Source organism: Oncorhynchus masou, chromosome 15, assembly GCF_036934945.1.
Source record: "Oncorhynchus masou masou isolate Uvic2021 chromosome 15, UVic_Omas_1.1, whole genome shotgun sequence".
In the NCBI taxonomy this organism is placed as follows: Eukaryota; Metazoa; Chordata; class Actinopteri; order Salmoniformes; family Salmonidae; genus Oncorhynchus; species Oncorhynchus masou.
This window is the reverse complement of record NC_088226.1, coordinates 11,653,142-11,668,536: the sequence shown is the minus strand read 5'-3', so window position 1 is coordinate 11,668,536 and position 15,395 is coordinate 11,653,142. Positions and strand designations below refer to the sequence as shown.

The 15,395-nt window shown below is 45.1% G+C and overlaps 1 protein-coding gene across 1 annotated transcript in view; it reads right to left on the bottom strand.

The window, feature by feature from the left end:
- Positions 1-4: 4 nt before the first annotated feature.
- The window catches only part of LOC135555613 (dedicator of cytokinesis protein 7-like), a 51,677-nt gene continuing 36,286 nt past the window's right edge, over positions 5-15,395 (bottom strand). The window contains 17 exon segments of the mRNA XM_064988219.1: positions 5-1,453; positions 2,381-2,560; positions 2,712-2,818; positions 2,902-3,045; positions 3,220-3,456; positions 5,357-5,446; positions 5,602-5,727; positions 11,423-11,569; positions 11,813-11,956; positions 12,045-12,237; positions 12,584-12,749; positions 12,752-12,842; positions 13,218-13,370; positions 13,489-13,720; positions 13,885-13,966; positions 14,064-14,190; positions 14,835-15,017. Coding sequence (XP_064844291.1) covers positions 1,411-1,453; positions 2,381-2,560; positions 2,712-2,818; positions 2,902-3,045; positions 3,220-3,456; positions 5,357-5,446; positions 5,602-5,727; positions 11,423-11,569; positions 11,813-11,956; positions 12,045-12,237; positions 12,584-12,749; positions 12,752-12,842; positions 13,218-13,370; positions 13,489-13,720; positions 13,885-13,966; positions 14,064-14,190; positions 14,835-15,017 — 2,445 coding nt within the window. The 3' untranslated portion in view covers positions 5-1,410.

Sequence of the window (15,395 nt, the reverse complement as noted above, 5' to 3'; positions counted from 1 at the left end):
AGCATACTGTTAATATTGAAATAACATTTTAATACAGAGCAGTACAAAACAAAAAAAGTGAATAAATAAAAAAAAGAGTAGTTCTTTTCCTGACTGATAAAAATGCAGTTTTAGACAAGCCTCGTGAAAATACAATAAACAGAGGAAATACAGTAGTTACAGACGTTGGTACGTAGGTGCGGCAGTGTGAATACAGTATAGTGCAATACAATAAAGGAGACAGTCCAATACAGTAGTTAAAAATACCTACATTACATGTTTCCACCAACCACAGGGTTGAAGATTAATTCCAGAACATGTGAAGTGTTTGTCAGCACAGAGTGAGAGGGGGGAGAGAGTGAATGTCACTGCCTGTCTGGCAGTGCTTATCATGTGAACATCAGTGATGCGACAGTGTTTTTGGTCAGTGCAGGAAAAATAACATTTCACAGTGTCAGAGACTATTTGTAAGGCTCCCTCTCTTCCTAAAGCCACATCTCTCCAACCTACAATGTGTCCATTGTATGTCCTTCTAGAGCAGATGGGCCTCTAATGATCAAAATGTCATACTTCTTCATAATGAATTCCTGTCCTGATACAGGGTGTATGAAAGAGAGAAGTCAGGAGTGAAAGAATGTCAGTTATTTGGTATGAGGATAGTTGGTTACAGAACGACTTCCCTGGGAACATTTAATGACTACGTCTGGCAGCAACTGGTCCCCCACCAAAATAATCACACACAAATTCACTAAGGCCACGAAACACAGGGAACAGGCCTGCTAAACCACACAGTGTAACCACCCAGGCCCTTCCACAGCAAACATCACACACACACAAGCAAATTGAAAGAAGCCTATATCCTGTGCAGTCGGGGCAAGACACACACTCAAACACAAACTTCCAAGCGCACACATTCAAACGTGGTCCAAAACAAACACACAATTAGGGAAGCGCCTAGGAGCGGTTTTGGATTCTCCAGTTCAGGAAAAGCTACAATTAAACTGAGCGGAAATGAACAGTGAGGGAGAGGCATCATTCTGGCTCCTCCTCAATGCAGAGAGACTCCTCCTGAAAGCTGGTCTATGTAAATGCCCAGGAGAAAGAGAGAGATGGTCCAAATGACTGTTTACAGTGCAGATAAACTTCCAGTATAAACAGAGGGAGCTTTTCCTATAAGAGTGTGAGAGACAGAGAGAATGGGGGAGGTAGAGCAGAGCAGGAGAGGACGACAAGAAATGAGTGAGTGAGGCGGGAGAGAGATGGTATGGGGGGGGGGGGGTTGGAATAACAAGCTAGAGAGATGGAGAAGGATGGTGTGAGTGTTGAGGATAGACTGTTGGTGTGTGAAGGGGTGGGGGAGACAGACCAGTTGAAATCAAAAGTATGTCTCAAGCTCTCGGTTTCTTCTCTGTTGACGAGGTCTGCTGTGCTTCAACAGTCCCCCCTGCGGAGACTGGACCTACTGAAGGAATTTCTGTGAAGACATAAAAAGATGAAAAGACAGATTAAAATGCTGCTCCCTGGATGAGGGTTTTGCAATGTGTGGATGAAGGAGCCACTTAATTGCTGGTTTGGTGTATGTCATTTTGTGTTCTGGCAGGTGTGGCTGTGCTGTATCTGCCTGTGATTAGAAATCCTCCAGCCCTCACATAAGACACGCAGCTGGCTCCAAAAACACCCAGTCAGAAACCAACCAACAATGGTTTACAAAACAGATCTGCTGAGATGATTGAAGCAGCACCTGCATTGTGTGTGGATGAAGGGGTCCTACTAGTGGCACTCAGTGGGGCGTGATGCATGTTTGTGTGACTACGAGTATGTAAAGTGTCGAGTTACTACGGTGTTTTTCAAAGCAGAGGCTGGCAGTGGGGTGTTCAAATGGATTAGCTCACAGCGTGTGTGTTTGCATCTGTGTGTGTGTTAGACGGTGTCCAGTTACTATTGTGTAGGCTGTAGATGTCAGTGCTCTGTAGAGTTGGATGCGCTCATATGGTGTGGTGTGTGTGTGTGTGTGTGTGTGTGTGTGTGTGTGTGTGTGTGTGTGTGTGTGGTATGTCTGTGTATTATGAGTGTGTGTGTCCATGCATGTTCATAAGTGTGGGAATCCAGTTTCTTGTACATAGACATGGAATCACTGGTCACTTTAATAATGTTTACATACTGCTTTACTCATTTCATATGTATATACTGTATTCTATTCTACTGTATTTTAGTCAATGCCACACTGACATTGCTCGTCCTAATATTTACATATTTATTCATTCCATTCTATTACTTTTAGATTTGTATGTATTGTTAAGATACTACTGCACTGTTGGAGCTAGAAACACAAGCTTTTCGCTACACCAGCAATAACATCTACTAAATATGAGCACGTGACCAATAACATTTGATTTGTAACCTTTGTGTAGCAGACTGAAGCCCCACAGCCGGCTGTGTCCTGTAGAGCTGGGGGATCTTGCGGGTGATGAGAGGTCCCAGAGACTCTTTCAGCTTATTGTAGTTCCTCTCCATTTCCTTGTGGTACTCTTTCTGGTCTGGACCAATCAGAGTCTTGTTCTTCCTCAGGGCATCCTCACACCTGCAGGAGAGGAATGCACACAGACACACACGCACACACGCACGCACACGCACGGGGAGTCAAAGTCGGTTCACTGGGTTATTGAAATGTGTGTGTGTGCGTGCGTGTCAGACTGTAGAGTCCATGTACAGACTTTATAAGGTGTCATCACCTCTTAGTGAAGTCTTTAAAGCAGAGGCGTAGTTTGTTGTGATGACGGTACAGCTTGGGGTCATCAGGAATGTCCGAGAGAAAGACCTGGGCCACCTCCAGAGGGCCCTGAGCGCGAGAGTGAGAGAGATAGTTACGTACACAATCCAGCATGTCAAACACACAAAGGGATATTAAACAACACACAGTACCTGGTTGACAGTGGTGCCCACGGAGCCCTGCAGCACCATCTGCAGCATCTTGGCGTCGGCAGGCTCCTGGTGGGTAGCAAAGGCCAGCTCCTGGGTCTTCTTCTGCATGTCCTCTATAGCCACCTCCATGGGCACCAGGATGATCTGGAGAGAAGAGGGGACAGCGACATGATCATGAGCACTGCCTCACTGCTAGTGGATTAAGATAGTGTTATGTACTGTAAAGCTCAATGAGCACCTGGAAAAACACTGCTAAATATAAATCATTTCACTGTTCACCATGTTTCACACTAGTCATACATGTATACGGTGACCCACCTCCTCTTTGTGGATGACGTTGATGCGTGTCTTGATGTAGGGGAAAGCGTGGGATGTGGTGAGGATGGACTTGCGTTTGTACTGCTCGTGCAGGTCGCCGTGGGCGCGCCCGTCTAGGGTGAAGGGGGTGCAGTACATGAAGGTGCGCAGGTTGTAGTTCTTGTCGAAGTAGGTGATCCTCTCCTTCAGCTCGTAGGTGTCGAAGAAGGGCTCCACGTAGGTGATCTGGAGGTAGGCCTGACAGACATAAAACACATATATAAGCTCTGGGGGTAGGCCTGACAGACATAGATATAAAACACATATATAAGCTCTGGAGGTAGGCCTGACAGACATAAAACACATATATAAGCTCTGGAGGTAGGCCTGACAGACATAAAACACATATATAAGCTCTGGAGGTAGGCCTGACAGACATAGATATAAAACACATATATAAGCTCTGGAGGTAGGCCTGACAGACATAGATATAAAACACATATATAAGCACTGGAGGTAGGCCTGACAGACATAGAGCTCTGGAGGTAGGCCTGACAGACATAGATATAAAACACATATATAGCTCTAAGCTCTGGACTGGGTAGGCCTGACAGACATAGATATAAAACACACATATATAAGCTCTGGAGGTAGGCCTGACAGACATAGATATAAAACACATATATAAGCTCTGGAGGTAGGCCTGACAGACATAGATATAAAACACATATATAAGCTCTGGAGGTAGGCCTGACAGACATAGATATAAAACACATATATAAGCACTGGACTGACAGACATAGATATAAAACACATATATAAGCTCTGGAGGTAGGCCTGACAGACATAGATATAAAACACATATATAAGCTCTGGAGGTAGGCCTGACCTGACAGACATAGATATAAAACACATATATAAGCTCTGGAGGTAGGCCTGACAGACATAGATATAAAACACATATATAAGCACTGGAGGTAGGCCTGACAGACATAGATATAAAACACATATATAAGCTCTGGAGGTAGGCCTGACAGACATAGATATAAAACACATATATAACACTGGAGGTAGGCCTGACAGACATAGATATAAAACACATATATAAGCTCTGGAGGTAGGCCTGACAGACATAGATATAAAACACATATATAAGCACTGGAGGTAGGCCTGACAGACATAGATATAAAACACATATATAAGACTGGATAGGCCTGACAGACATAGATATAAAACACATATATAAGCACTATATAAGATATAAAACACATATATAAGCACTGGAGGTAGGCCTGACAGACATAGATATAAAACACATATATAAGCTCTGGAGGTAGGCCTGACAGACATAGATATAAAACACATATATAAGCACTGGAGGTAGGCCTGACAGACATAGATATAAAACACATATATAAGCTCTGGAGGTAGGCCTGACAGACATAGATATAAAACACATATATAAGCACTGGAGGTAGGCCTGACAGACATAGATATAAAACACATATATAAGCACTGGAGGTAGGCCTGACAGACATAGATATAAAAACACATATATAGGCCTGACAGACAAGATATAAAACACATATATAAGCACTGGAGGTAGGCCTGACAGACATAGATATAAAACACATATATAACACTGGAGGTAGGCCTGACAGACATAGATATAAAACACATATATAAGCACTGGAGGTAGGCCTGACAGACATAGATATAAAACACATATATAACACTGGAGGTAGGCCTGACAGACATAGATATAAAACACATATATAAGCTCTGGAGGTAGGCCTGACAGACATAGATATAAAACACATATATAAGCACTGGAGGTAGGCCTGACAGACATAGATATAAAACACATATATAAGCACTGGAGGTAGGGATATAAAACACCTGACAGACATAGATATAAAACACATATATAAGCACTAAGGCCTGACAGACATAGATATAAAACACATATATAAGCACTGGAGGTAGGCCTGACAGACATAGATATAAAACACATATATAAGCACTGGAGGTAGGCCTGAGAGCCACGCAGGTATACAACACATAGATCAGTACTAAGGGTCATTCCTCACGTCCCCAAGTAAAAACTAAAACACAAACCTTCACTTAATTTCTCTTTCTGAGACTTTGGGCCTTTTACCTTATTGGGGTCCAGCTTGTTCTTGTCCACATGGTTGGAGTCCTTGATAATCTCCACCACATCATCTCCAAACCGCTCAGCATAGAACTCCTGAACAAGATGAGAGAGACATTCAAAAGACTGGTATCAGCTTATAACACACAACTCTGCAATGATCCAGTGAGTTTCAGAAAGGACCACTGATGTCTTTGGGTGCTATATAAATGATTATTAACATCCTCCTCGTTATTCTCCTCAGACCGTACCTCTAGTCTGTAGGAGATCTCAGCCAGCTTGGTGATAGAGGGCTCCTTGTACACAAACTCCTGCTCATCCAGGTCCCCAAAGCGACAGCCGTAGAAGCCCACCCGGAAGTAGGTCCCAAACATCCTCTACACACTATAGAGAGGGGCATGGAAGACAGAGAGAGGGGGAGGGGGAAGGACAGGAAAACAGAATACAGAGATTAATTTCAGAGTCACTAAATTTACGTTACGTTGGTCTAAGTTGTCCTAAATGTACATGCTACGTTGGTCTAAGTTGTCCTAAATTGACATGTTACAACCAGGGCTCTAAAGTGCCACCACACACGACAACATATTTTGCTGTGCGACTTGGCATTTTAATTTGGGACTGTCTTCGTAAAGTATTCAGACCCCTTGACTTTTTCCATATTGTGTTACATTACAGCCTTAATCTATAATGTATTACATTTTCTTGTTCCCTTCATAAATCTACATACAATACCCCATAATGACAAAGCAAAAAAGGGTTTTAGAAATGGTTTCTAAATTATTAAAAGTAAAAATTCAGAAATATGATATTTACATAAGTATTCAGACCCTTTACTCAGTACTTTGTTGATGCACGTTTGGCAGAGATAACAGCCTTGAGACTTCTTGTGTATGACGGTACAAGCTTGGCACAGCTGTATTAGGGGAGTTTCTCCCATTCTTCTCTGCAGATCCTCTCAAGCTCTGTCAGGTTGGATGGGAGCGTCTCAGCACAGTTATTTTCAGGTTTCTCCAGAGATGTTCAATCAGGTTCAAGTCTGAGCTCTGGCTGGGCCACTCAAGGACATTGAGACTTGTCCCGAAGCCACTCCTGCATTGTCTTGGTTGTGTGCTTATGGTTGTGGCCTGTTTAAAGGTGAACCTTCACCCCAGTCTAAGAGAATCTTGTTTCTCATGGTCTGAGAGTCCTTCAGGTGCCCTTCCGCAAACTCCAAGCAGGCGGTCATGTGGATTTTACTGAGGAGTGGCTTCCATCTGGCTACTCTACAATAAAGTGGCGTGCTGCAGAGATGGAAGGACTTTCCAGAAGGTCAACCATCTCCACAGAGGAACTCTGGAGCTCTGTTAGAGTGACCATCGGGTTCTTGGTCGCCTCCCTGACCAAGGCCCTTCTCCCCCTAATGCTCAGTTTGGCAGGGAGGCCAGCTCTAAGAAGAGTATTGGTGTTTCCAAACTTCTTCCATTTAAGAATGATGGATGCCACTGTGTTTACATTTACATTTAAGTCATTTAGCAGACGCTCTTAGCCAGAGCGACTTACAAATTGGTGAATTCACCTTCTGACATCCAGTGGAACAGCCACTTTACAATAGTGCATCTAAATCATTTAAGGGGGGGGGTGAGAAGGATTACTTTATCCTATCCTAGGTATTCCTTGAAGAGGTGGGGTTTCAGGTGTCTCCGGAAGGTGGTGATTGACTCCGCTGTCCTGGCGTCGTGAGGGAGTTTGTTCCACCATTGGGGGGCCAGAGCAGCGAATAGTTTTGACTGGGCTGAGCGGGAACTGTACTTCCTCAGTGGTAGGGAGGCGAGCAGGCCAGAGGTGGATGAACGCAGTGCCCTTGTTTGAGTGTAGGGCATGATCAGAGCCTGGAGGTACTGCAGTGCCGTTCCCCTCACAGCTCCGTAGGCAAGCACCATGGTCTTGTAGCGGATGCGAGCTTCAACTGGAAGCCAGTGGAGAGAGCGGAGGAGCGGGGTGACGTGAGAGAACTTGGGAAGGTTGAACACCAGACGGGCTGCGGCGTTCTGGATGAGTTGTAGGGGTTTAATGGCACAGGCAGGGAGCCCAGCCAACAGCGAGTTGCAGTAATCCAGACGGGAGATGACAAGTGCCTGGATTAGGACCTGCGCCGCTTCCTGTGTGAGGCAGGGTCGTACTCTGCGGATGTTGTAGAGCATGAACCTACAGGAACGGGCCACCGCCTTGATGTTAGTTGAGAACAACAGGGTGTTGTCCAGGATCACGCCAAGGTTCTTAGCGCTCTGGGAGGAGGACACAATGGAGTTGTCAACCGTGATGGCGAGATCATGGAACGGGCAGTCCTTCCCGGGAGGAAGGACTGGTGGCGTGCTGGGGACTTGGGGACCTTCAATGCTGCATAACTGTTTTGGGACCCTTCCCCAGATCTGTGCCTCGACACAATCCTCTCTCGGAGCTCTACAGAAAATTCCTTCGACCTCTTGGCTTGATTTTTGTTCTGACATGCACTGTCAACTGTGGGACCTTATATAGACAGGTGTGTGCCTTTCCAAATCATGTCCAATCAATTTACCAGAGGTGGACTCCAATCAAGTTGTAGAAACATCAAGGATGATCAATAGAAACAGGATGCATCTGAGTTCAATTTCAAGTCTCATAGCAAAGGGTTTGAATACTTGTGAATAAGGCATCTGTTTTGGATTTTGTATAAATTAGCAAACATAAAAATAAAAATAAATGCTTTCGCTTTGTCATTATGGGGTATTATTTATTTAATCCATTTTAGAATAAGGCAGTAACTTAAATGTGGAAAAAGTGAAGGGGTCTGAATACTTTCTGAAGGAAGTGTATTATTATTATTATTTTTAAATCAGATCATTTTTTAAATAATCATTTTTATAAATGACAAGGCTTTGCTGTACCATTGTTCCAAAGCACATATTCATTAGCATCATGCTTGCACCACTAATACAGCGACAACTGCTTGTTTCTAACCCATATCACTGAGATTTCTTGAATTGTTCTCATCAAACTTGACACTCTTAAAGAGACGGTGTACAATTTGCAATGCATCTCAGTCGGAAAAGTGCTTTTACACAATGAAGAAACCTAATATTCCACAAATGACTTTTTAAATTCAATGAAAAGTATTTGTACGAAAAAACTATAATAATAATAATAATAATAAACACATATTTAAAAGGGTTACATATTCATTTCTAGGGCACAACATGTGCTTCAGAAGAAGACAGAATTCATATAATATATCTCAATACATTTATTTTTTTAATCATATTTTCTGCTGCTCCTACATTTTTTAAGTTGGGAACATCAGTGCTACCAATTACATGTTTTAAACTTAGAGCCCTAGTTAAAACATTGAAACCATATGCTACCACAGCAACCGGTAAATACGCCCCAGAGAGTTGGAGCCAGTCAATCTTGTGCAACTGTTTTACACAACTATGTGTGTGAACGTGTGAATGCAATACTGTGGTTTGAATAAGTGTTGGGGAGAGTTTTATAACATTTCACTTACCAGTTAGGAAACATCATCCAGATAGGACAGGAAAGGCAGGGAATCCACAGGAAAGAGAAATTAAATATTCTTTAAATGCATTTAAAATTGGCTGGTTTGAGCCCTGAATGCTGATTGGCTGACAGCCGTGGTATATCAGACCGAATACCATGGGTATGACAAAACATTTATCTTTACTGCTTTAATTACGTTGGTAACTAGATTATAATGGCAATAAGGCACCTCCGAGTTTGTGGTATATGGCCAATATACCACGGTTAAGGGCTGTACCAAGGCACTCTGCTCTGCATCACGCATAAGAACAACCCTTAGCCATGGTTGAAGTCGGAAGTTTACATACACTTAGGTTGGAGTCCTGAACTCATTTTTCAACCACTCCACAAATTTCTTGTTAACAAATTATAGTTTTGGCACGTCGGTTAGGACATCTACTTTGTGCATTACACAAGTAATTTTTCCAGATGCACTCACACCTGCATGCTGCCATTCCTGAGCAAGCTCTGTACTGGTGTTGCCCCGATCCCGCAGCTGAATCAACGAGACGGTCCTGCCGCTTGCTGGACTTCCTTGGGCGCCCTGAAGCCTTCTTTACAACAATTAAACCACTCTTCTTGAAGTTCTTGATGATCCGATAAATGGTTGATTTAGGTGCAATCTTACTGGCAGCAATATCCTTGCCTGTGAAGCCCTTTTTGTGCAAAGCAATGACGATGGCACGTGTTTCCTTGCAGGTAACCATGGTTGACAGCACCACCCTCCTTTTGAAGCTTCCAGTCTGTTATTCGAACTCAATCAGCATGACAGAGTGATCTCCAGCCTTGTCCTAGTCAACACTCACACCCGTGTTAACGAGAGAATCACTGACATGATTTCAGCTGGTCCTTTTGTGGCAGGGCTGAATGTAGTATAAATGTTTTTTTGGGGATTCAGTTAATTTGCATGGAAAAGAGGGACTTTGCAATGAATTGCAATTAATCTGATCACTCTTCATAACATCTTGGAGTATACGCAAATTCCCATCATACAAACTGAGGCAGCAGACTTTGTAAAAATTAATACTTATGTCATTCTCAAAACTTTTGGCCACGACTGTACACTAAGTTGACTGTGCCTTTAAACAGCTTGGAAAATTCCATTACGTCATGGCTTTAGAAGCTTCTGATATGCTAATTGACATAATTTGAGTCAATAGGAGGTGTACCTGACGATATATTTCAAGGCCTACCATCAAAATAAGTGCCTCTTTGCTTGACATCAGGGGAAAATCAGCCAAGACCTCAGATATTTAGACCTCCACAAGTCTGGTTCATCCTTGGGAGAAATTTCCAAACGCCTGAAGGTACCACATTTATCTGTACAAACAATAGTACGCAAGTATAAACACCATGGGACCACGCAGCCATCATACTGCTCAGGAAGGAGACACGTTCTGTCTCCGAGAGATGAAAGTACATTGGAGCGAAAAGTGCTAATCAATCCCAGAACAGCAGCAAAGGACCTTGGGATGATTCTGGAGGAAACAGGTGCAAAAGTATCTATATCCAGAGTAAAACGAGTTCTATATCGACATAACCTGAAAGGCCGCTCAGCAAGGAAGAAACTACTGCTCCAAAACCGCCATAAAAAAAGCCAGACTACAGTTTGCAACTGCAAATGAGGACAAAGATCGTACTTTTTGGAGAAATGTCCTTTGTTCTGATGAAACAAAAACAGAACTGTTTGGCCATAATGACCATTGTTATGTTTGGAGGAAAAAGGGGGAGGCTTGCAAGCTGAAGAATTTCATCCCAACCGTGAAGCACAGTGGGGGTGGCAGCATCATGTTGTGGGGGTGCTTTGCTGCAGGAGGGACTGGTGCACTTCACAAAATAGGAGACATCATGAGGAAGGAACATTATGTGGATATATTGAATCTCAAGACATCAGTCAGGAAGTTAAAGCTTGGTCGCAAATGGGTCTTCCAAATGGACAATGACCCCAAGCATACTTCCAACGTTGTGGCAAAATGGCTTAAGGACAACAAAGTCAAGGTATTGGAGTGGCCATCACAAAGCCCTGACCTAAATCCCATAGAACATTTGTTGGATGAACTGAAGAAGTGTGTGTGAGCAAGGAGTCCTAGGAAACCTGACTCAGTTGCACCAGCTCTGTTAGGAGGAATGGGCCAAAATTCACCCAACTTATTGTGGGAAGCTTGTGGAAGTTAAAGGCAAAGCTCCCAAATAATAATTGAATGTATGTAAACTTATGACTCACTGAGAATGTGATGAAATAAATAAAAGCTGAAATGAATCACTCGCTCTACTTCTGACATTTCACATTCTTAAAATAAAGTGGTGATCCTAACTGACTGAAAACAGGGAATGTTTACTCGGATTACATGTCAGGAATTGTGAAAAACTGAGTTAAAATGTATTTGATTAAGGTGTATGTAAACCTCCGACTTCAACTGTACATCGGCCATATACCACACCCCCGCGTGCCTTATTGCTTAAATAAACTCAATGTCCTTTAAATTACACAAACAAACAGCATATTTAAATTTACTTTACCTCCCATCCAGAACTCTGGTTGTAGATTTTGTTAAAGGTGTCCTGCAACTTTCCATGGACAGTAGCCAGCTTCTTGAAGTCTCTGTTGGCCTCGTGGACCGGGAGTAGGATCTTATACACCTCGTTGATGGCCTCATACATGGAAGCCTGCGGGGAAGATACAGTATGAAACAGTGAGAGGACAGTGAGAAGTCTACCTACCTACAGCATACTACAATTCATATATACATGACCAAACCCTGGTATTCTCAATGTGAACATATAGCTCTGACTATTTACTAGGTGGTAAGGCAATCTGATGTGTGAGGGCGCCCACTCAAAGAGAGAGATTCAAAAGTTATTCATCGCGTATTTAAGGACATCTCAATGTAAAGAAGATCTGAGTAATACCATGTGGAAGGAGGTTGCAGCTTGCTCCAGCAGCCCCACCAGCCCCACCTCGCTGAAGTACTTCCCCGCACAGATACCCTCCTCCTCTGGGGACAGGATGTCATCAGACACCGCTGACTCCTCCAGAACATTAGACGAGATGTGCTACAGCAGGTAAGGGACATAACAGTCAGGAAAAGACTAAGGTTTTGAGGTATACTATAATGGACAGGAAAACACACACACTCCTGACCTGGAAGGTGACACAGCCAATGGGCAGGTAGCGGCAGTCCTCCAGCATGTTGAGGTACTCTGCCACCAGGGCGGCGCTGTGCACCAGGCAGTGGGCTGCCTCCGCGTGGTTCCCTCTCTCCGAGTGCTTCCCCGCCATGTTCTGTAGCCACGTCAGGCGCAGGTCAGGGGAGTTCTGGTATCCCTTAGCAATCCTGGGGGGGGAAAGGAGGTGGGGAGGGAGAAAGACAGAAAATCAAGGCGGTACATAGCTAATGCAATCCAAGCCGAGGCGGCAGGTAGCCTAGGGGTTCGAGCGCTGGGCCAGTAACCCGAAAGGTTGCTGGATCAAATCCCCGAGCTGACAAGGTAAAAATCTGTCGTTCTGCCCCTGAGCACCTCTCTGATTCAGAGGGATTGGGTTAAATGCGGAAGACACATTTCAGTTGAAGGCATTGGTATCCCCCTTTCACAATGGATTTCCCTTACTCAGTTTGTGGATGTGAATGTGTTTGAGAGAAAGTGGTTGTGCCGATGAGACAGCTGTTGTATGTGTAATACCTGTACATGAGATCAATGAGCATCTCAGGGTCCTGCTGGTGCTCCTTCATCTTGACTGTGTCAGTCAGAATCATGTGCAGATTGAAGACCAGATCCTGGACCTGTTCTGGGAACGGGGAGTCCCGTAGCTCCAGGTCCTCCTCTGCGTAGGTCAGGATGGTTTTAGGGAACGTCGGAGGTGCTCCTCGTTGAAGTTCTGAGATGTCCCCACCAGGGAGGACAGGGACATGGTGACCTGCATCTTCACCCGGGCAAAGTTCTACACCAGAGAGAGGATGAGTCAACACTGAAGACTACAGAAGGGATGTGACCAATACACAATTCCACAACATGTCAGTTGATGGTGTTGAGACTGAACTGGAACCATCTTCACTTCTATTCATATTGTTGTTGAATTGTTGACAGGTGAAACTGCGAGTAAGCATTTCATTATAACGTATACAGCACCTGTATCCTGTGCACAGGACAAATATACTGGATTTGATTTGTATTATTGGGGTTAGATCTTAGCCTGGAAATCCAAACTGAATTCACGTTTCATTTCACTATTGTTTCACTTCAAAACAGGTAAACGGAGTGTGAATGCAGTTTGTCTTTCCAGGCTATGACGAGCTTCTGTATGAGTGAGACTCACGTTGCCGATCTCAAAGTTCTGCCTCATCAGCAGGTAGAGGGAGGCGGAGGCCTGACTCCGGACAGAGCCCACACTGCTGCTGCAGTGGCGGAGCAGACGAAGACACAGGTCAGCACACAGCTCTGTGTCCTCCTCAAACAGCATCTCTGGGAACTACACACACAGGACACACACAAAGACATGGAACTTTGTGTGTGTAACTAACATATGGGCACACACACACACACACACACACACACACACACACACACACACACACACACACACACACCTTGAAGACCAGTCCCCTCTGTGTAGTGAAGCAGTGCTGCAGAAAGAGGGCACTCTGACTCCCTGCCATGCTGTGGAGGAGGACTCTCAACACCCCGCCCAAAACACTCTCCTTCAGCTCTGACACCAGCACCGTCTTAACTATGATCTCCAGCGTATCCAGGACGACCAGAGAGGCTTCAGTGGCCAGGTTTCCATCCACCACGGACTCCTGCTCCGTCTCCGCCTTAGTTCTGCAACGAAACAGGCTTTTACAATCCCTCAGACACACACAAATCCGTACAAACTTCACTATACAATGTGCCTACACAAATACTGAACACAGACCGTTGATGACAAGTTCTATCCAGTCATTGGTCTACCTCGGCATTAATCTGTGCAGATGGCGGGGACCTACTTGTCGACTCGGTCTGTGTTCTGTCTCCAGTGAGTGACGTTCTTCCGCCATCTGACATTCTCATTGCCATATGGACTCCGCTCTGAACAAAAACAAAGCATACGGACACTTGTAACAACCACAAAGGAACATTGTATGTAGAAAATCTCAAACTATGATGGTCCATCCGGTGCTGGTACCTCTGCAGCGACGGACCATCTCCTGTCGGGCTCCGATGGTTCCCAGTATGGCCTCCTCTAGACGGGCCTTCATGTCCTGAGACTTCTTAAACGTCAGGCTGTTGATACGCTCCAGAGCCTTCTTCCCCTGGGACAACCAGTCAGAGATGGAACAGTCAGAACAGCTATAATAGGAGGTTTTCAGGTCTGAGAGTCCAACAGGGGTAACAGGTGAAGGACGAGAGGTGCAGCGGTCTGATCAGTGAGGGGGGACAGAAGTGGTGCCTACCTTGTATTCGAAGCAGGACACCGAGAGGTGCAGCAGGTCTGATCAGTGAGGGGGGACAGAAGTGGTGCCTACCTTGTATTCGAAGCAGGACACCGAGAGGTGCAGCAGGTCTGATCAGTGAGGGGGGACAGAAGTGGTGCCTACCTTGTATTCGAAGCAGGACACCGAGAGGTGCAGCAGGTCTGATCAGTGAGGGGGGACAGAAGTGGTGCCTACCTTGTACTCGAAGCAGGACACCGAGAGGTGCAGCAGGTCTGATCAGTGAGGGGGGACAGAAGTGGTGCCTACCTTGTACTCGAAGCAGGACACCGAGAGGTGCAGCGGGCTGTTCAGTGAGGGGCGACAGAAGTGGTGCCTACCTTGTACTCGAAGCAGGACACCGAGAGGTGCAGCAGGTCTGATCAGTGAGGGGGGACAGAAGTGGTGTCTACCTTGTACTCGAAGCAGGACACCGAGAGGTGCAGCAGGTCTGATCAGTGAGGGGGGACAGAAGTGGTGTCTACCTTGTACTCGAAGCAGGACACCGAGAGGTGCAGCAGGTCTAGCAGCTTGTTGATCTGCAGCACAGAGAGGTCTGACACCCAGCTCTCCAGCAGCGCAGCGTCTGCGTTCTTCAGAACCCACAGGAAAGACACCAGCAGAGTCCTACTGCACTCTGCCGACAGAGAGCTGCACTGACGACCAGCCTGGGAGAGATTAACACCTACATTAGGGCTAGGAGTTTTCCCTGATGTCACATTCCAAACTGTGTCACGTTCCAAACTGTGTCACGTTCCAAACTGTGTCACGTTCCAAACTGTGTCACGTTCCAAACTATGTGGATGAGAAAGAGTGTCAGAGGAGTTCATGAGCAGTGAGCCATCTACAGGTAGTGAGGGGTAGTTCAGTATGGAGGCTGTCATTAGAATGCATGCTGTACCCCCTCTGGTGTTGTGGATTTGCCCCATGCTGGTACTGTAACTTAGTGTGGAAGTGTACTACAAAGGATCTCAATAACAGAGGGAGGGGGATAATAAGTTCAATCATTACCAGGGTTACTGGAGTTACTAAAAATGCCTGAGATA